The sequence below is a fragment of the Pseudonaja textilis genome, chromosome 6 (assembly GCF_049901715.1).
Source record: "Pseudonaja textilis isolate UNSWEBS1 chromosome 6, rPseTex1.2, whole genome shotgun sequence".
NCBI lineage: Eukaryota > Metazoa > Chordata > Lepidosauria > Squamata > Elapidae > Pseudonaja > Pseudonaja textilis.
The window spans coordinates 7,753,268-7,775,711 of NC_141995.1; the positions used below are offsets into that span (position 1 = coordinate 7,753,268).

General features: G+C 40.7%; 2 protein-coding genes across 3 annotated transcripts in view; one reads left to right on the forward strand and one right to left on the reverse strand.

The window, feature by feature from the left end:
* PPEF2 (protein phosphatase with EF-hand domain 2) overlaps positions 1-500 on the forward strand; it is a 30,149-nt gene extending 29,649 nt beyond the window's left edge. Inside the window, exon 15 of the mRNA XM_026717210.2 lies at positions 1-500. Coding sequence (XP_026572995.2) covers positions 1-182 — 182 coding nt within the window. The 3' untranslated portion in view covers positions 183-500.
* NUP54 (nucleoporin 54) lies at positions 430-20,845 on the reverse strand. 2 transcript variants are annotated; one of them, XM_087935769.1, is made up of 13 exons: positions 20,716-20,828; positions 18,120-18,281; positions 14,845-14,919; positions 14,062-14,199; positions 11,813-12,039; positions 11,155-11,342; positions 9,689-9,885; positions 8,421-8,475; positions 7,560-7,653; positions 6,866-6,973; positions 5,340-5,459; positions 3,977-4,087; positions 430-2,140 (listed from the first exon to the last, which is right to left on the reverse strand). In XM_087935769.1, exons 1-13 carry the CDS (start codon positions 20,768-20,770, stop codon positions 2,012-2,014), a joined length of 1,659 nt encoding a protein of 552 aa, XP_087791895.1. In that variant the 5' UTR covers positions 20,771-20,828; the 3' UTR covers positions 430-2,011. The 2 variants fall into 2 exon arrangements, with proteins under 2 accessions (XP_087791895.1, XP_026572919.1); XM_026717134.2 differs by lacking the exon at positions 18,120-18,281 and having other exon boundaries at positions 20,716-20,845.
* Positions 20,846-22,444: the final 1,599 nt, after the last annotated feature.

A 22,444-nucleotide genomic window follows, 5' to 3' on the forward strand; every position in this document is an offset into this window, starting at 1 on the left:
GATTTATTTGTCTCGAAGAGTTCCATCAAATGTGGAAGCTGTTCAGTGCCCATATGAATATTGATATCTCCGATGAAAACATCCGTGATTTGGCCCGCAGCATGGATTTCAACAAGGATGGGAAAATCGACTTCAATGAGTTCCTTGAGGCATTCCGCCTAGTCAAACAACCACCTTCCTAGTGAAGATCAAAGCCACCATGAACTGGGCTAGTAGGGTAAAACCTGCTGCCTCAAAACAAGGTTGCTAATTCTGTACTCCTCTTTTACTCCAAAATCTGCCTCTGAGCTAACTCCAAATTGTGAATTATTTACTGCTGCAAATGGGGCTATTTTTACTTTTAATTCAACAGGAAAAAAAAATCTGAATTTTTTTCCCCCTCAGTAAATTTCAAGCATTGAAGCTTTTTTTAAAAGTGCTTGAAAAAACTCAAAGCCACATTGCTTTTAATGTCTTACTCCATTTTAAAGCATAATACAAATAAAGTTTTATCAACAGTATCCAATGACCAGACATTTCCTTTATGTTACAGTTTCAACGTGGGTCAAATAAAAAAAAAATGTTATCATTGCCAAGTTTGGCTGATTAATACATTAGCAAAAGAAAGGTTTAAAATTAAGTCTTACACAATCATGTCTAATCCAAAATCAAAAAGTATCTTTGTTTCAGGTCTGTTTCATTTGCATGTTGATTTGTCAAACAGTTTAAGATTTTTCCAAAACCACTATAGTATACAGTTATTTAATTTTTCAAAACCATTGTGCAGAGGCAATAACATAGAATGGTCGAAACTGGGTTCTAACCATAATTGCTCATCTAAATTTCAAAAATACAGTTTTTCATTCCAGTTGGATATGGATCATTTGCATTTTGGAGTGATGCCAAGATGACTTAGTGCAGCCAACTACTTGTAAGCACAGTCCAGTTTGACAGTCTGCCTTTATTCTCCCTGGTGCAATTAATAACAGGAGCTGCTGTTTCATTCTGCCAAGAAATCTGAAAGGTTGGCACTAGGTAAAGTAAAGCAATACTTTAAAAAAAAAAACTTTTCGCACGCAGGATTTCATTTTCACCTTAGGAAATATAACACAGAGGGCACAATTCCTCCTCTGTGCCATACATTAGGAGAAGGACGTTAAAAGGTGGGAGGGGGGGTTGTGTGTCTCCAAATAAGATTTGTGGACTTCAACTCCCAGAGAGGCATGGCTGCCTAAGGAATTCTGGGAGTTAAAGTCCATAAGTCTTAAAGTTGCCAGGTTTGGAGAGTCCTGGGTTAAAGCTACAGGCACTGCTTCAAATGAAGGTTTCTATTGTATTACTTGAAAGCAGAAGGTGGTGGATAGGGATGTTGGTAGCTCCAAATCTCATAGGATATTTAGGCCAACAGATTAATTAGTGATTGGGCAAGATTAAAACTCCTAGACCCAGTTCCCATCTGTAGTAATCTTGAAAACAAGTCATCCACTACAGAGAGCAAATAACAGAAAGAAAGCAGATTTTATTACCTTTCAGTAACATTGTAAATTCTGATAAACTGATATAAAATTATGAGAGTTTTGTTATTGTTAAGCACAAGGTGGGTGGAGTGGGGTGGGGTGGAGAACACACTTTTGCCCTGTGTTTCTTTCCCAAACATTGGCAGGTGTGTTTCACCTTTAAACCAGTTGTTTTGTGTTGTTTCTCATACAGAGTAGGTGTGTTATTTTCCCCACCAATAATTGAACACTGGAAGTGTTGTTCGGAAAATCAAGAGACAAAACCGAGACCTAGTTGAACATAATAGAAATGCAGGCTTAAATCACAGAGCGGTTTCTAAAGTATCCTTCCACCTTAAAATCAAGTGCAGTTGGTTTTTCTTCCTAGAACCTTTATCCCTTTTGACCTTCAGGGTAGAGTGCCAAATACCTGGCACTCTCTCAGAACCTTCACTAAGATTTATGGTCCAAAGAACCACCCGGTGAATTTCAGTGAAGGAAAACAAGGTATAGAGTCAATGGAAAGGACCCATCGATCAACTGAAGATGCCCCCTCTAACCGGAATGCTCTCATTCAAGCCATGTTCTATCAGCTTTGTGTCTTCCAGGTCATCTTTTATAATACTGATCAGGTGACTCAGTCCTTCCTGCTGCTGCTTCAAATGCTAAAAAAGAGAAAGAGAAAATTGCATATAGATTGCTTCCTTTGAGCATTTATTTATGTTATTTTTATCCTGTCTTTATTCGTTTTATAAATAACTCAAGGGGGTGAATGTACCACCTCCTTCCTCCTATTTTTCTCCATAACCACCACCCTGTGAGGTGCGTTGAAGAGAGAGAGAGTGGCCAAAAGTCACCCAGCCAGCTTTCATGTCTAAGATGGGACTAGAACTCATCACCTCCTAGTGATTGGCCAAAAGCCGGCTTTCATGTCTAGGTGGGACTAGAATCCATGGTCTCCTAGAGCAGGGCTCTCCAACCCTGGCAACTTTAAGACTTGTGGACTTCAACTCCCAAAGTTCCTCAGCCAGCTTTGCTTAAAGTTGCCAAGGTTGGAGACCCCTGTCCTAGCGTGATTGGTCCAAAGTCAACCAGGTGGCTTTCATGTCTAAGACAGAACGAGAACTCAATCTCCCAGTTTTTAGCCTGATGCCTTAACCACTGGATCAAATTGGCTCCAATGTATTCCAAGCTTTGCTCAGATTTTGAACATTGCCACTTGGCGTTTTATGAGCACACTGAAACCCCCCCCACAAATTTCACCCTTCTCTCTGAAATCTCAAATGGGGGTGACAGAGGAAAGATGAGCATGTAATCAGAGGAAAGGAATCCTGGAAAGAGGTTAGAGGAACTCACACTGAAACTTGTGGTGTTTTGCTCTCATTTTGAAGCAATTATTTCCGGGAACTATTCATGTATTTCACAACATTTCCAAATTAGAATTTATTAATGCAACCATGTTTCTGTAATTAGTTACAGAATTAATTAACATTAATCAACATTCTGTCGCTTATGTTCATTTTAACAAAATATTATTACTGGCATTTCTGGTTCTGAATGTAACTCATTCCAGCAAGGTTTCATTGTAAGATTTTATTTGAGAACAGGATGGTTCTATTTTAAACACCCTACCATAAATTTTGCTTCTCAGTTTCCTTAAGCCATTTTATCAAAAATGAAAGTACTGTTACCTCTTTCACACCATCCTTCACAATGGTGGAACAAAAAAACTGTTGGCTCTTTTCTTTTTATGCAAGAATCTTAACGGTTCTGCTATTATATTTTAAATCAGACATTCCCAGTATAGATAGCCTTCACACACACACACACACACACACACACACTTTCTGAGGTTCTCGCGGGTATTAGTATGTGGATCTTTGGTTATTCGGGTTTTCTCCCACGTAAGATTGGAAGTATCTAGGCAACGTTTCGATGAAGTCTCATTCATCATCTTCAGGCTTGTGTCTTCGGCTCTGTCTTCCTCACTCTGAGAAGTACAGAGCCGAAGACACAAGCCTGAAGATGATGAATGAGACTTCATCGAAATGTTGCCTAGATACTTCCAATCTTACGCGGGAAAAAACCCGAATAACCAAAGATCCACACACACACACACACACACACACTAATTCCCTGAATTCTATTCCTGAGTTTTTTAGGAGTTGAGGTCTGTATAACTGGATGCAGAAGGCATGAAATGGGAATTCTGGGAGTTGAAGACCAAGCTTCTTAAAGTTGCCAATAGTGAGAAATATTACCATTAAAGGCACAAAATAGCTATTTTAACGATGGAACTCTAGAATGAGTCCCAGTATAACTCATAATAGATTTTGTATGTGTCTGATGTTTACAGAGAGTTACAATTCAGTTTTTTTTTCAAAATCAATGATAAAGAATCTAGATAAAGTCACTAAGGAAGGTGAGCTCATTGATTCAAGCAAAGATTTCAGCCCCATGTTCATCGATTTGGTTCACAATAAATACCAGCCACTGCACACCTGTTTGATTTCCCCTAAGAGATCTGCGTCAATATAGTATCTCTCTTCGGATCTGACAGCTCCAAAGTGGTTCTGCATTCTGATCTGTGACATCAGCTCATTCAGCCGACCCTGGAAAAGATAGTTACAAAATTCAAATCTGGTTTAGGCATTCATGAAGTAAGGACGAAGAGCGAGCGGTGTTATTTCGTTTACATTTTCCTACCTGCAAAAAAATCCATTCTGTGTATAAAATTAGTGCCTCAGATGGAAGGGATCTTCACTGTTGTTGTTTGGCATGGAAAAGCATTCAAAAGTGTGATTTCATCGCTTACAATTTAAAAGCGTTTGGGTACGGTGAAAGATGATCTAATTCATTAACTTCTCACTAAAGTTGCAGTCATGGTTAGGTAATGTATATTGGAGGTGGAGACCCTTTGAGAGCTGTATGCAATGAAATTTTATTTTTAATGTACGCCGATTAGCGTACATTCAAAGTGACAATAAAGCTGTTCTGTTCTGTTCCTAATCTAATCTAATTTGAAACAAATCCATAGGTGTTCAAGGACCACAGGCTTAATCTGCTACTCAAGGTTTTCAAAGAGGAATTCTGCTATTAAAACTGGATGCATCTCTCTGGAAACCCTCAAGGGAGCTTCAGAAACAGCAGAGGTCTTTTCCCAATAGCTTAAATGCAATTTAAGACTGATATGGCATGTAAACATTCATTTTGAAGGCTCATACAGGTAGACCTGAGCTTGCAGCCATTCCTTTAGTGACTGAAGTTACAATGACACCAAAAAAGGTGACTTATTGCTGCTTTTCACACTTATGACCTTTGCAGCATCCCCCGTGGTCACATGATCAAAATTCAGGCCCTTGGCAACTGGCAGGTATTTATGTTGAATGACCCTAGGGTCATATGACCATTGTTTGTAGCTCCTCAATGCGGGGGAAGCCGTATTTGCTTAAGGACTGCAGCAATTTAGTTAACAACGGTGGCAATAAAAGGTTGTAAAATGAAGCACAAATCACTAAGCGACTGTCTTGTTTAGCAATGGGAATTTTGGGCTCAATTGTAGGTCGTAATTTGAGGGATACCTGTAGGGCACCAGGTGTGGTGGACTATCTGGGAGAAGACACCCTGACTGGGGTATGTGTGTGTTAAAGGTCGCTCCATCTTAAGAGTCCATTTGGTAGGAGAAACCAAAGGTCGATCGCTTAGGCCTGCCGTTTAACAAGGGAAGGCAGACAATCTAGCGAGATTCTTGTAACATGGCAATCAACAATACAGAAATCTATTTGATCCATTCTTGGGAATCTGTTCTGATTAGTTTTGTCTGAGGTTGTGGTGGGTCTCACTGCAACCTTCTGAGCTGCTCACCTTGAACTGGGTAGGGGCGTTCAGTTCGCACTGAATGGTATCCAGCTGCACCCGGAGTTGCTCCTCGTCCGCTTGGATGGCATACCCGCTTTTCCTCTGGATCTCCTGCTTGATTAACACCTGCAACAAATGTTTCAAAAAATAATTACACGTCTCAGAGGCTGCACTCTCTAAAGAAAATTAATCCTTTGGGAAGCAGGGAGAACCTGGCCCAGGTTTGTTCCGACGGAGCTCCATCCCACAGCATTCCAAGAACGTTGTGGTGGAACCTCCAGCTGGGGGAGGAGTGAGAAGACTGATGAGCTTGGAACCTTTGCAGGGAGGCGAAATGTCTGCAAGAAGACAACCAAACTCAGAGGGCACCAAGGATCCCAAAGTTCAACCCTGAGCTATAAATATTCTCTTCTACCAGTAGAATGTAGTCAGCCTGGCCAGATTCCTGTAAACAGGCAAGCAACAATAAAGAAGCACCTCTGGTCAGTTCACAATGTTGTTCTGTTTCTCTGTGATTGGTGAGGGCTGCTTACTACCTACTTTTAGCCTCAAGGGCAATGTGAAGGTTTCACAGTGAGATGTAAAACCTGTAACATATATACTAAGAGAGAAAGGGCATAGTTCACCTGGCTAGCTATATTAAGGTTGCAGAACTTGGCACCATTTTATCTTATATATAATAGATGGGAGGAGAGAAAAGAATGGATTTGTAGCAGACCTTAGCAATTAAGTCTCTATTTAGCTAATTATTTTCCCATTCTTACACCGATTGCAAAATCTTGCCAAAATCTGGAAGTATTTCTATGTATATTTCTCTTAATATAAGCATTTCCCTTTACAAATGTTTTGTTCATTTCTCTCCTCATCAAGCAATTTTCTACTATATATTATATATCCTATTTTTAATGCATACATTAAATTATATTTATGAATATTCTTGTTCCCAATACATATATTTTTGTAGGTTAGCAGATGGACTACATATAACTTTAATAAATGGCTAAAACAGCACTGCAACCTTTGGAAAATGTAACTCTAAGAGTACAATTGCATTTCTGAACATTTATTAGACTAGAACCATGATGGCGAACCTATGGCATGCATGCCAGAAGTGGCACGCAGAGCCATTTCTGCCAACACGTGAGCCATTGCCTGGAACTGATTCACTGTGCATGTGCATGCGCCCCCACCAGCCAGCCGATTGTCAGATATCTGCCGCGCATGCGCAGGGGGAAACAGGCACGTGGGAGACGTGCATGCATGCCCAGGGGGGGCAGAGGAGGTCACACATGCATTGCATTATGGGTGCAGGCACATGTGCGTGCGCACTTTTGGCACACGACAACGAAAAAATTAGCCATCACTGGACTAGCATATACTTTCTTCTCCAGCCATCTCATCAGGTTGACTTCCTGACTGAACTAAAGTTTTCTGGATCTTTTACATTTTTAAGTTTATGTAATGCAAACAGGCTCTATTTTCTTTTACTGAAAGGCAAAAATAAAAATAAAAATCTGCAAGCACAGGCTTACCTGCAACGTTCGATGGGAAAGATCCATTAGCTTTCTCTTGTACTGAGCTATTTTGGCCATGGTTGTAGTCTGGTTTTTTTGAAGTTCGCTTATATCTTCTGATATTATCTACAGATAAAAGATTGGCTCAGATGTACAGACAAAGAAACCCACTTTGAACAATCAGTTTGGTTCCATCCCTAGAATCTTTTCACCTTTTCCATTTTCTCTTGGGTACTTCTGGAACTGGAAGCAACTCCATTTGGAGTCACTGTCATTTTAGAAATAAATGATCGCTCTCAATTCTTTTTCTCTCTCTGTCTAGCTACACATGCATGCACACACACATGCACTAAAACTCATCTGTGACAAACCCCACACTTGAATATTGCCATAATTATTACATTTATTTGCTACCTATTTCTCCATGGGATTACTTTAGGCGGCTTACAATAATAAAAAAGGAAGTTTAAACAAAGCGAAAATAAAATAATAGAAAAAAATAATAAACAAAGAAGAAGAAAATACACCCATAGGACTCGTAAAGAAGATGGACAAGTGGGGAGCAGAGAGCCAGGGGGGAGGAGGTGGAGAGAGGGCTGTAAGGCACTATGAAGCGGTATACAGGTCTAAGTGCTACTGCCATCTCCACCATCCGTGGTCAAGCCTTGAGTACTTCAGAAGAGAGGGATGGGGTCAAAGAGCAGACACTTACATCCAGCCGGCTCTGGTGCTGCTTTGTCATTTGGTCTTGAACTTTCAACCTCCTTAAGAGTTCCTTGAAGCCAACCATTGGGACTGGAATCAGCCTGCGGACGTTAAGAGCATGGAATCAGCAAAAAATAGAGGAATGGCAACCGTTGCCATCAATCCCTTCTTGCCAAAGGAGCCCCGGTGTGATACACAGAGAGCAATTAAAAAACCAATTAATAAAGCTATTTATCCTAAAGTAAGATGAACATAAATGCAAAAAATTAAAATACACACTTTAAAAGGCGGGGCAATTATTACCTTGCAGATCGTAGATTGAACAATAATTTTAGCCAGTGTTTCTCAAACCAACCATGGGGAATTCTGGGAGTTGGAATCCACGTCTTAAAAAGTCACTGAGGTTTGAGAAACACTCATTTACATGAAATACTGTTGGTGCCAGGGGAGAAATAGGAGTGCTATGAATCTGCGGAGTAATAATGTTTTTGTACATCATAAAGGAGTGAAAAAAAAATACAACATTTCCTACAGAAATAATTAGGAGCCTTTGATTTACTTTATAAAATTAGATGTTTTTCATTAACAAAAAGAAGAAAAATGAAGACCGACTAAGAAAGAAGGGAAGGAAAAAGGAATGGAGAACAAAACTGCGGAGATGAGAAGGAAAGAGGTAATTTAATATGGGAGAGAAAAAAGCTTCTTCCAAACATCAAAGCAGCCGCTTTGCAGCAAGAATCTTGTTTTGTTTTATTTTCTGAACCAATTATTTCAATTTCTCCATCCCTCCTCTGGAAAATGTTGTTATTCTTTCCGCAAATTACTCCAAAGGTAAGCTTCTTATGAGTCATCTTGCAAGCCCGCTTACTTTTCAGGATCTGGGTTGTCCACTTTGGCCTGTTCCCAAATGATTGGATCAACACCTGTAAAAGGGAGAAGAATAGAGCTGATTTCTTCTCCATCTTTTATTAGTATAACAAAGGATTAAAAAAAAAGGTTTGCCTTTCTTTTGAACAGGAAATACCCCTTATGGTTTAATCTTTAAAGTTTAGGTAAAATACTGGAAATTCTAGTTGAAATAATAAACATACCATGCCAATTAAGATCTAAGAGCTTTTCCTTTTAAGTTAGCAGGTAAACCAATTTAAACCAGATCCTCAGGGTCATGTAAAGATTCCCTTTTCTAATACAAAGGAATGGTGTGTATATAAGCAAATGTAGTGTATATAAATGTCTCAGGTGAGATGGGCAGCTATATAAATTTGATTAATAAGTAAATAAATAACATAATCATATTTCTGAGACTCATTCATGTAACAAACCCCAAATCCTTTAATATCAGGGGTTACATTAGTATGAGTGTGTGCGCGCGTGTTTGTAGTTTTAGTCTTTGTAGGCTGCTTAGCGGCACTATGTGATATGAGAAGCCATATAAAACATGGATGCAAGGAAGGAAGGAAGGAAGATTGTGTGAAAAAGAAGAGAAGTTGTGTGAGAAGAGAGGGAGGGAGGAAGGTTGTGTGAGAACAAAGAGAAAGAAGGGAAGGAAGCTGAAGGGAAGGAAGGAAGGAAGGAAGGAAGGAAAAGAAGAAAGACTGTGTGAAAAAGAAGAGAAGGGAAGAAGGGAAGTTGTGTGAGAAAGGAAGGAGGGAGGGAGGGAGGTTGTGTGAGAAGGAAAGAAGAAAAGGAAAGAAGGGAAAGAGAAGGAAAGAAGGGAGGGAGAGGGAGGGAGGGAGGGAAGGCAGTTTCTCCTTAATGGGTCAAAGACAACTGAATGATAGAGTTTCCCTTGCTTAAATGTAACACAAACACAGGAAATTGTTTTTTCTTAGGTAGTGGCCTCTCACTGGTTTCATGTTCAGTGCTGACAGACTCAACAAATATTCTTTCCTTCCTGTCCTAATGCAGTATCTTTTGAAACTGTAATTACTGTCCAAACAACCTCACAGGAATTTAGTGAGAAGACCATTTGCAGTCAAAAGTACCGAGTCCTCATCCTTGTTTACAAAGCTAGCTCTTCCTTTATAAGGCATTTGCTCCAAGAACTGCTCAAACACTCACTTCCTTAAAAACACCCATTCATTCGCTCACTTGTACGAGAGGAATACTTGATTATCCACCCCAAGCCTGGTTTACCTGCAGGAGGATGCTGCAGCAACTGCTTAACCTGTGCTGGAGAGAGCTCCGTCCTGGCCATGCTGAGGGTCACGCCAAGCTGCTGCAACTGGGTTTTGATGTTGGCTTGTTCAAAGTGCGCATACAGGGTGGTGGCTGGAACCCGCCTGGAAGTCCCGTTGGGTGACCGTTCAACCACATAGATCACTATTTCTGTCCTAAAAGATCAGGGAAAAGATTCAGATTTGACAGGCAGGCAGGAAGGCAGGCAGGCCCTGACTTACGACTGGTCACTTAGCAACTGTTCAAAGTTACGATAGGCCTCAGAAAAAGATCTGAAGTTCTGATGACTGCCTCTCTGTAGTCACATGGCTGCATTTTGGGTTGTAAAAATCTGATGGGATCACATGGCAGCCTGCTTAATGACCATGACCAAAATTATGGGCTCAGTTATGTTTGCAGGTCGAGGATTAACCTATGAAAGATTTTTGAATTATGTAGTTATTTGGCGTCAAGTGGCACGCCGCAAACTTCAACCGACTGAATGTTTTAAGGAAGTAAGATGTCCCCGTTCCTGTTGTTTTCAAAGGAAAATCTCATAGCACTGAAAATCAGAGTGCAGGAAAAAGAATCCATTTTCTGTTGGGTCTTATTGGATTATAGTACGGAGGGAAAAGGTACAGGTGAATTTCCCCAGGATGAAAAACCTCTGGATGAATTTCACTTTTTTTGCTACCAGGGAGACCAATAGGTCAGAAGTAGCACTCCACACATCTGCAGTTTAGTTTAGCCAGCATTTACTGAATAAACTACAATTCTCTTCATACAACCCAAATCTAAGCCATTGTTTAAAAATAACGATGGAGTTCACCCGATGCATTCAGGGGGAAAAAAAACCCTCTCTCTTAAAGTGTGGGGTGTGAACCAGACTATTGAGCAGATGGGCAGAGGACAAATGAATGAGAGTTTTATCGGAGGCCATCTAAACACAATAAATCTTAAGTTTAGCCTTGGTTTGGGAAACTTCAGGCTGTTTATTGATAGGATCAAATATAGCAATAGCACTTAGACTTATATACCGCTTCAGAGTCCTTTACAGCCCTTTCTAAGCGGTTTACAGACAGCATATTTGCCCCCAACAATCTCAGACCTCATTTTACCCATGGTAAAATGGAAGGTTGAATCAACCTTGAGCTGGTCAGAATCGAACTCCAGGCTGTGGGCAGAAGTGGCCTGAAATGAAGGGTCCTTGGTACTCTTAAGCTTGTTTTCTTGCAGATGTTTTCTTACTCAAATCAGGTAACATTATCAACACTGATGATGTTACCTAGTTGGGTAATGAAACATCTGTAAGAAAACCACCAAGCTCAGAGAGCACCAAGGACCCTCATTCCAATCCTGAGCTACAAAAAATCTTTCTTGTTAGTCTGAAATACTGCGCCCCCACAGCTCTTTCTGGGTTTATATAGAGTACCCAATTGTCTTACTGGTCATCTGGCATTGTCTTTACACCTTCTACATTGACCATAAGCGTCTGGTTTGAACCCAAGATTTTGTGCAACGATTCCACAAGTTGCTGCTGCTGACCACGAATCTCTGTTTCTTTTTTGTTGAAGACTAGTGCCACCAAGCCATCTTCGTCCTTGTTGTTGGGCATGCAGCTGTAGCCCACGGCCTGTAAAAGAGACAACGGTCTTTTCAGTTGCAGATGCTCATTCTTTTTCTGTATCAACAGAAGTGCTAAGGAGACATTAAAAGTGAACACTGAGCTGACACAGATTAAAGCTGATTATCTTTAAATTCCCATCAGACGGAACAGCTCACCCACAGCCAGCCAACCAAATGTTTCAATCCAGTTTTAGTGATTTAGTTTACTTTATTGTCACTGCACCTCATACAATGAAATCAAACACCATCTTCAGTGCACATCATGACCATGACCATGAAAATTAACACAAACACACATCCTTCACCCTTCACACATTGAACCAGAAACCCCCAACACCACACCAACACAACAGAATTCAAAAGAGCTACTGCCCTGGGATAGAAGCCTATTTGTCCTTGTTTTTATTATTCTGTACCGTCTGCCAGATGGTAATAGTTCAATAGTTCAGACACAAGGATGAGAGAAAGACCTCCTACCTTAAATCTGCAGAATGGGTTCTCCTGCGTAAATTCCACTGGGGCAATGTTGTTGTTGAAATACCCTTTGCCTGTGCCCCAAAATGCCTGCAGCTGATTCCACTTGGCCAGAATGGCATCTCGCTCATCTCCCAAGAGGGTGGGGGCAGAAAGCGCACTGGCTGTGTTGATCAGCTGGTTGGACTGTGTGGGGGCTTGAGCAGGCTGGCTGAAGAGACCTCCAAGTGCTAAAGTTGGATTAGAAGATCCACTATTAAAAGGCAGGTCAAGTCTACAAAACGGCCATAAGATGGAGCCAGAAACCTGGGTTGTTTAGTCTCAGAAGAGAGTCTCAGTCTCAGTGAGTTTCTGTTCCCTTCTGTTGGAGAGTATTGCCGTTCCTCCTAATTGACTGTTATTCTTGGATTTGATGTAAGTCTGTTACTGAACTTTTTTTGATACTGGACTTTGTTATTGGATTATCCCTGGATTGAAAACTGACTGATTTAACTGTGAATGACTTGGACTGTGTTTGAACTTTGCTTAAACGTTTATTGGAAGTAAAAAAACTACATTTACTGTACAGTGTATCTGTGTGTTGTGTGTATATTATTCAACATTATTCTCATTACGTCTCCCTGTATACGCTCATTCTCCTAACGGGGAATTACCTCAACAACTTCAATTCTTTAGTGGCTGGGGAATTCTGGGAGTTGAAGTTCACCTGTCTTCAAGTGGCCAAGGTTGAGAAACACTGATCTACAGAATTAGAGAGCCAGTTTGGTCTAGTGGTTAAAGGCACCACTAGAAACCAGAAGATGAAGAGTTCTAGGTCTGCCTCAGGCATGAAATACAGCCAGGTGACTTTAGATGATTAAATACCACAGGCCATAATTAGGACCAGAATTCCCATTGCTAATCAAGGTGGTCATTAGGTCAGTTCCACCTGATTTTTATGACCTTCTTTGCCACAGTGGTTTAAGCAAATAACTAGAGTTGTTAAGTGAATCCCAGTCATTAAGCAAATCTAGCCTCCCCTATTGACTTTGCTTGCCAGAAGGTTGTAGAAGGGATCACATGTGCCTGGGATGCTGCAGACATCATAAATGTGTTCCAGTTGCCAAACACCTGGATTTTGCTCCCGTGCCCCTGGGGATGCGGCAAGGGCTGTAAGTGCAAGAACCAGTCACCTTTTTTCAGCGCCACTGTAACTTTGGATGCTCGCTAAATGAATGGTTGTAACTCAAGGACTACCTATACTGGAAACTTTTGTTTCAGGCATTACCAGTTGTTAAGACTGAAATGCCTTATGGACTTTTCCTTTTTCTCTGAAAACTCCAGGGAGCATGCAAAGTTGCTTTAAAAAGTCCCATGACTGTTTTAAGTCCCAGATTCAAAAAAAAACCAAACCAAATTTAAGAGCAGCTAGGAATGAGCATTGGGATGCCTCCGACAACGTAATTCAGCTTTGTCTCACCTGGGACAGCCCCAAATGAATTGGGGCATTTCCCAGAATGCTCCTGCAGTAGGTCAGGTTTGTATTGTCTGATCAGTGATGATTGACAAGCTCTATGTGATCCTACGTTTTCATCAAAAACACTTTCAGCGTCTTTTTTTTTTTTATTATTTCAAAGTCCTGTTCAGAAATAGCTGTGATGACTTCTGGAAATAGCTGATTGGAATATTGATTGAGGATATTGTCTCTTCGCCCACAGAGCACTCATTAGTTCACAAAGGGGTGGGAGAACAGTGGCTTCGCCCCGGCTAGCTGCAGGTCGGTCAAAAGAAGACGAGAAAACTATCCTGTTGAAGAGGGAGATTTCTCCAGCTTAACACAGAGAGTTTACATAAACTCTTTGAAAATAGTTAACCTCTAACTATAGGTAGTTGTCGACTTAACAACAGTTCATTTAGTGACCATTCAAAGTCACAACAGCACTGAAAAAAGTGACTTATGACCGTTTTTCACACTGATGGCCGTAGCAGCATCCCCGGGGTCATGTGATCAAAATTCGGACACTTGGCAATTAGTTCATATTGATCATGGTTGCAAAGTCCCGTGGGTCACGTGATCACCTCTTACCACCTTCTGATAAGCAAACTCAATGGGGAAGACAGATTCATTGAGCAACCGTGTCACTAACATAACAACTACAGTGATTCCCTTAGGTTGCAAAATGATACAAATCTTACATAACAATTGTCTCGCTTAGCAACAGAAATATTTGGGCTTAATTGTGGTCGTTAAGTCAAGTATTACCGCTACTTACTTGGTTGCTGCTGAGTGTTGAAACCACCAAATCCCAAACCGGTTCCCAAGCCGGTGCCAAGCCCAGTTCCTGTAGTTGGTGCTGTTCCAAAGGTGGTACCAAACCCAAAGCTTTTGTTCTGGGTAGCTCCAAACAACCCTGGAGGAAGGAGAGAGAACGTCAGCCAAGAAGCAAGCTAATTTCCCTTAATGCGCATGTATTTTAATCAGAAAGCCATATCTATACAGGTGTTCTGACTCGCCTGCCAGCAGAGATAGCTGCAGTCAATGAGGAGCAGGTGGAGGGAGAGCCTGGGCCAGTTTTGAAGCCTTTGGAAGGCTCTGATAAAGAGACAGCATCAGAGGCAGCGGGGGGGTGTCCATCCTCCCCAGGTAGAGGCGCAGATGCCTTTGGGGCCTGAGCTGGGTGAGGGGGAGGAACAGATGGGGCCCAGATACATGTGAAGGGGAGGGGAGAGGAGTAATGGAAGACAATAAACCGGCTCTCAGGGAGAGGCAGACGCAAATATTAGCCAGCCCCTCCCTGGCTGGAAAATAAATAGGAGGGCTTTGGGCATGGCCAGTTGTCACAGACCATTTGTTTTTAACATACAGCAAACAATTCAGAATTCTTGGATAAACCGAGGTTTATTGGGACTACTTACGTTTTGATTTTTTGTTTATCCCTGTGAATAAAAGACTGTTCCCGCCCTGTTATCAAAATGTTTGTTTTACTCGCAAGGAAACATCTTATCACTACTTGCCAAGGCTGGGCGAGAACAATAGGTGACTTTCGGCCACTTACCTGTATTTGTAGGAGTTGAGAAACTGAAGGTGGATCCCGGGGTGGTGGTGTTGGTCCCGAAGCCCCCAAAAGCTCCTAGGAAACCAAATTATGTAAATTAAAAGGAGGATCACTTCTTGCAAGGCAGTCAATTGTTCAATGACAGCATGCTGATTGGAGAAGAGAGATGGTGACAAATGAATGAGGCTGATGTGATCTGATACTCACACAAGATCCAGTGACAGCAGAAAATAGCCAGCATTAGTTCATCGTTAGAGAAAATGTACATACACTTGTGACCCTTTTTTAGGCGGAAGGAGAAAATCTAGTAAAAATATATATTTGCTCACAATTCGGATGAGGAGGAGACATATTTACTGAAGGCTGGTATTTCTCAGCCTTGTCTGCTTGAAAATGTGTGGACTTCAACTCCTAGTATTCCCCAGCCAACCATACAATGAAAACATTTTTTTTAAATAATCATTGTAATTATTTGAAGCATCGTCTTTTCCCAGTCATGTAAACCAGACCCATTAGAGCAGGGAGGCAAGGAATGTTGTGGGTTCCCTCTTCTAAAGAGGTACACCCAGTGGGACCCACAAGAGCCTTCTCTGTGGTGGCTCCTCCTCCCTTTGGAATATCATCCTTGCAGAGATTAGATAGTCCCCCCCTACTTTGACCCTCTATTGCAAGACCCCAAAGACCTGGTTTTGCCAATAGACCTAAAGGAACCCACAGCAGGATGAAGCCCATCAAGCAGTTTTTCTGTTGCTATCAGGCTGGGGGTGTTATTATTCTTATGTTGTATATTGGAGGGGTGTGATGCTAGTTCGCCTCATGGTGCACCCTGGATTGCATGGTAGTGTGAACCAAACGACTAGCAACAACTGGCAGCCAGACTACATTGAAGAATTGGCAGTTAATGACAGCTGGCAACCAGACATCTTTGCAGAACTCCTGGCTCTCTAAATACATGGCAACTGATACAAGACAGATTGGGCCTAACAGGACATATCGAGGCTGGTTTCCAGCAAGACTTAAAAGCCACATGTGTTCATCGACTTTACGGCAGCATACAATACCATCCAGTGTAACTGTGGTGCTCCTGAACAAAATACATTGTGTCCAAATGTCCATCAAGGGCTTACTCCGGCCCAATGTCTGATAAATCCATGTATTTGCCATACACTAAATAAATAAATAAATTTTTGTAGGCCGCCCAGAGTCACTGAGAGTGGTAATGAAAAAGAAAGAAAAAAGGGAAGGAAGGAAGGAAGGAAGTGAACTTAAGCTCAATTCCTAGAAACTTTATGAACGCCCTCATGTAGTTATCTTGATAAGAACATGATAAGGATTAATTATAACTTTCTTGCAGGACTTTTGTTTTCAAACTTTCAGAGTAGCCTACAGTTTTCCAGGTTAACCTGCATCTAAATACTAACCAGATCAAATCCTGTTAAACTTCTTTTCCAGATTAGCTAAAGTATGCTAGGAGAGAGAACATGTTAATGAAGTCCCACCATATATAAGCAAGTGGGATGGATTAATAATTCTGGGACTCTCTCAAGCACAGGGAAACAATTTAATATATATGGGAAGGATCAGAAGTGGTTTGTTATTGCTACTTGGATAGCAATAACTGCTGAACCATCTTTGCAAGTTCTATGAGCCTATCTAAACAAGCAGCACAGTTTCTACATGAATTGAACTGATCAAATCACATTTCTGTATCCTTCTTCATTTTTCCTTGCAAACCAGTTCCACAGAAAATGCACACTGAGAAAACAATTCCAATGAATCACAAAACAGAGTTATTAGGATTACTACTTAAGATGGTGATTGTTTTAACAGTGAATGTGAATTTACAATGCATTGAATGTTGAAATGTCTGCATACATAGCACAGAAATGAAGGGAACTATGAAATGAAGATAATTTCATATACGAGCAGCTATAACAATTAATACAAAAGAAATATACAAAAAATAGAGGTAAATACAGAGAAAATTACTCTTAAAGTCAGCAAAAATAGATTTTTTTTAAACAAAAAGTCTTTGTTGTTGAATGTTTTGAATCAGAGCCAGCCGGGAATTTTTTTTTTTTTTTTGGGTGCTGATCGTATACAATTTGTTTTTCCACAGAACCTTGAGAAAAGCATGGTGGATTCATGATTGAAATCCAATGAAGAGACACAGGAAATGGAAAATATATATAAATGTAGCAGAGTCCAAGAATTCAAGAAACAGAAACAAATACCTTTAAATTATGAAATAGTTTTGGCCCTTATGCCATAGAATTACAACCCTGTATCCCTGCAAGTATTATAAGGTAATTGGGTTCATCTTGTTTGGGCAAAAAAATCATATCCCAATCTTGATCCATATGATTTGAAAACATGCTCATATACACAGACTCAAAGACATACACTAGAAGTATAACTGAGAATATTTGCCAGAACACTATTTACCTTACATGTACACACATATTTGCACAAGTCTTTGTGTATATATGTGTGTCCCTTCCATCAGCAAGACTGTGTACCTTCTTGCTATGCATTTATTATCTGAGTGGAAATGCATTAAAAATCAACTTACAGCTCTGTGCAAATTTTACATTTGCTCTCAGTTCATCATGCTTAATTTCTTGGCCACTGAGTTAACCTGATTTCTGCTATTTTTTATGCAGCTACCGTTAGAAATGAGAACACTTATTCATGATAATTCCTACATCTCTAAGCACAGCTGAATTTTTAGTTATTATCACTGATAAAACAATGAAGAAATCTGGCAAATTTCTGGAACTATTTAGTGCATCCTTAAGACCTGGCTATAACTTCAGACCTTATGCTTGGATGATGACCCCTGAACAATGTTCTGCTTTTGACTGTTATTATTCTGGTCTACTGGTAATTGTACTTTATTATTATTTATTAATCTTGCTGCCCATTTCACTGTAAGGCAGACTATTTTTCCAATATATTTTGTAAGCCACCCAGAGTCATAACAGATTGGGGTAGTTATACATTTTATTTATTAAATGTATAGGCTGTCCATTTCATAAACTCTGGGTTTTCTTTTATAAATAAAGCATTTCAGGTAGAAAATCATATGTAAATTATTTTTAAAATGAATAATAAAAGCAGAGAAATGTTTTGTCAAATCTTGGCTTGAAGGACTTTTTACAGATTTTAATGCAACTCGTTCATGGATGAACTTTAAAAAACTGGCAAGTATAAACTGAATTCTTGGATCCCTCCAAAAACAAAATAATTATGAGCATCACATTAATATTCTCTACCTGCGCTGGCCAGACTGTTACCAAAATTAAATGGTGGCGCCGAAGTAGTAGAGACACCAAAATTCCCAATATTAAAGTTCACTGCAGGATTAGCAGTTAATCCAAAACCCCCAAAATTAAACCCAGTGGCAGTGGAATTTGCTGCTTCAAGCCCACCAAATCCTGATGAGTGGGAAGCATAAAGAAAGCAAGGTAGAGTCAGTAAGAAATCAAACATCGAAGCAATAAATCCATTTCTTTAGTACTAGAAGAAATACAATAATATCAATAGCAGGAATTATAAAACACAAGAGTTTTTCTGTTCCTAATTCTTTAGGACAACTTAATTTTAATAACCAACATTAGGCACCAAGCAGGCCAACCCTCTCCTCTCCGTGGCAACTCCTCCAATATTGGAACACTGCTATCATGTCAGCCTCAGTCCTTCTTTTCATTAGACTAGACATATTCAATGTCTGCAATGGTTCTTCATATGCTCTAGCCTCCAGTCCCCAATCATCTTTGTTGCTCTTCTCTGCACTCTTTCTGGAGTCTCAACATCTTTTTTTAATCATGGTGACCAAAGGGGAACATAAGAAATTTTTCAGGGATGTAAGAACACGTGTTCCTAACAGCTCCAATCAACAGAACTATGGAAAGTCACTGCAAGGCTCCTCAAAGCTTGGTGTTAGAATGTTGATTTCTAATAATTTTACAATCTTTTAAAAATTAAACTTTTGAATGCTCATATGCCATTTTATATTTTGATACTGTACTGCACACCGCCCAGAGTCCTCATCTGAGGAAGAGAGGCAGTCCAGAAATGCCAAATACAGGTAGTCCTTGACTTACAAACACAATTTAGCCCAAAATTTCTGTTGCTAAGCGAGACATCAGTTAAGTGACCTTTCCTTTCTTGCCACAGACGTTAAGTGAATCACTGCAGTTGTTAAATTAGTAACATGGTTGTTAAGTGAATCTGGCTTCCCCATTGACTTTCCTCATTCAGGTCACAAAAGGGGATCACATGACTCCAGGACACTGCAACACTCATATGTATGAACCTGTTGCCAAGCATCTGAATTTTGATCACATGACCATATGGATGCTGCAATGGTCATAAGTGTGAAAAACAGTCATAAATCACTCTTTTCAGAGCCATCATAACTTTGAACAGTCACTCAGTGAACTGTTGTAAGTTGAGGATTACCTGTATAAAAATAGAATAGAATGGAATGGAGTAGAATAGAAAATATGGAGTAGAATAGAATAGGAGTAGAATAGAAAATATGGAGTAGAATGGAAAATATGGAGTAGAATAGAATAAGAATAGAATAGAATGAAGTAGAATAGAAAATATTGAGAGTAGAATAGAAAATATGGAGTAGAATAGAATAAGAATAGGAGTAGAATATAGAAAATATGAAGTAGAATGGAAAATATGGAGTAGAATAGAATAGGAATAGAATAGAATGGAGTAGAATTAGAAAATATGGAGTAGAATAGAATATATGGAGAATAGGAATAGAATAGAATGAAGTAGAATAGAAAATATCGAGAGTAGAATAGAAAATATGGAGTAGAATAGGAGAATAATATAGAAAATATGAAGTAGAATGGAAAATATGGAGTAGAATAGAATAGGAATAGGAGTAGAATATAGAAAATATGAAGTAGAATGGAAAATATGGAGTAGAATAGAATAGGAATAGAATAGAGTAGAGTAGAATTAGAAAATATGGAGAATAGAATAGAATATATGGAGAATAGGAATAGAATAGAATGAAGTAGAATAGAAAATATCGAGAGTAGAATAGAAAATATGGAGTAGAATAGAATAGGAGAATAATATAGAAAATATGAAGTAGAATAGAAAATATGGAGAATAGAAAAAATATGGAGTAGAAAATAGAATAGAAAATATGAAATAGAATAGAGACCTTCGAGGTCTTCTAGTCCAGCCCCCTGCTCAACACCATTTCAGATTAAGGTACTGTTTCTATTCTTAAAAACCCGGAATTCTAATCACGTGACCATGGGGATGCTGCAAAGGTCCTAACTGTGAAAAACGGCCATAAAGTCTCTTTTTTTTTCAGGGCCGGTGTAACTTTGAACGGTAATTAAGTGAATTGTTGTAAGTCGAGGACCGCCTGTATAAATAAATAAACCACATTTTTTGTACAAGTTTTCTTCCGCTCCTTCGCCGGGGCTGGTAGGCAGCTGGTTGGGGGGTCCCTGCCTGCTGGAAGCGGCCTCAAAGAATTGGCTCTTGACCCCTCCTCCATTTTTCTTGAAACACCCCCCCATTTTCCGTGAGGTAATTTTATTTTCCTCCCTCGTTGTTCTCCCTCTTTGTGGTTTCCAAGCGAGCCCAAATCGCAAAAACCGCCCAGAACCCTTCAGGTAAACTATCCGGCGGTTTAATAAACCGACAATATCACCTCACGTAGACCCCGGCGGGTTTCCTCACTCCTTCCTCCGCTCCCCGCCACGGTTTCCAAGAGCCAGGCAGGCATTCAACGGGTGGAGCTTTCCCTCCTTCCCTCCCTCCCCCCTCACGGCCCGGAAACTCGTCCCGGCAAGGCCTTCTGGCCTCCCTCCTCGCCTCCACACTCACCCGCCGGGTTTGGGGCGGCCGCGGCGCCAGCAGCCGCCCCGAAGTTGAAAGCCATGAGGCAGAGGCGAGACACGAGCAACACCAATACCAGCCCCCACCAACAGCCTCCAAAAGGTCCGGTCACTTTTTCCGTCCGGGCGGAAACAGAGCCACAGAGAAGGTCCGAAGGCGGACTATAGATCTACGATATTTTAGAATAGAGCTCGGTTTACACTTTCTGATTCTAAACTCTTTATATATAAAAGAGCTATGTCATAGAAATCCTTCGGCGTCGTCAGAGGTGACAGGCTCGATTCATGGTCGATTGAATTTCGGAAAGAGGAACGTGTTGAGGTATATACACTACATGCAAAAATCATTGCAGAGGTGGGACTCTCATTTTCTAGCTCTATGAACGACAACGGTCGTTCACCAGGGCATCAAAACTGGTTGCACAGTTTTGATGGTTGCTCCAGCAACTGGGCGGAGCGATTGGCCTCATCCGCGCGGGTGTTCGTGAGTGACGTCATCAGACAGGCATTATCCGAGATCCGAAATTGCAGAGCTGCTCATAACCGTCTTCCTCAAAAGGGGAGCGCTGCGCCCCCTTCAGGATTGGAAGAGGATCGCGGATCTCATCTTATGCTTTCAATTTGCAGGCGGTCCTCAACTTACGACCGCAATTGAGCAGAGTTTCTGTTGTGAAACATTTCTTAAGTGAGCTGTGCCACATTTTAGGACCTTCCTTGCCACATTTGGCACATGAATCGCTGAAGCCGTTAAGTTAGGGATGCGGTTGTTAAGAGAATCTGGCTTCCCCATTGACTTTGTGTCAGGGCTCCAGCATTCAAAGCACCCCCATTCAAATCAAAAGTCTCTAGCCGCATCTCAGAGAAAAGAAAATTGATTTATTAGAAGTGGCCATGTTGGTGCATGGCTGGGTCCAGCTGATACTAAATTACATCATACATTTTCCCCTTGACCCTGGTCTTTCCCCCACCCCCTGGATGTGACTTCTCCAATGGGGCACATCCACCTCCAAGAGTCATCCATCATGCTCTCCAACAACCTTCTTACGCTCTGACAACTTTGGGCTGCCAAGATGATTATCTAGGCATTTAAGGAATGCCTTGTTTTCCTTTTTAGTTGACATTCAGCTCCCCTCACTTCCTGAAGGTGACCAGGGTCAAGGGGGGAATGTATGATGTAATTTAGTATAGGCTGCACCCAGTTAAACGCCAACATGGCCACTTCTGATAAATCAATTTTCCACCCCCATTCTTGTGAGAAGGTCGTAAAAGGTGATCATGTGACCCCGAGACACTGCAACCATCATAAATATGCATCAGTTGCCAAGCGCCTGAATGTTGATCATGTGACCCTGGGGAATGCTTCAATGGTTGTGTGAAAAACAATCACTTTTTTTCAGTGACGTCCCTTTAGTCATTAAATGAACTGTTGTAAGTCAAGGACTACCTGTATTGTATTGCTCCGTTTGTATGCATGCACGTTTATTTTTTAACTAGATGGTTACTTCTGAGTCATTTTAAGAATATTAACCATCAATTATCTTTCTTGAAATCTTAACTTAATCTTAATTTACTGGGATCTGCTTGGCACACACGCCGAATAGAATCTTCTAACAGAAGCAGTTGTAGAAAACTTCGCATTCTGCACCATTCAGAGCCTGTTCATAAATCACGCTGGTTATCTACCTTCCAAAACTAATGGTGAAGTGCAGAAGTCAATT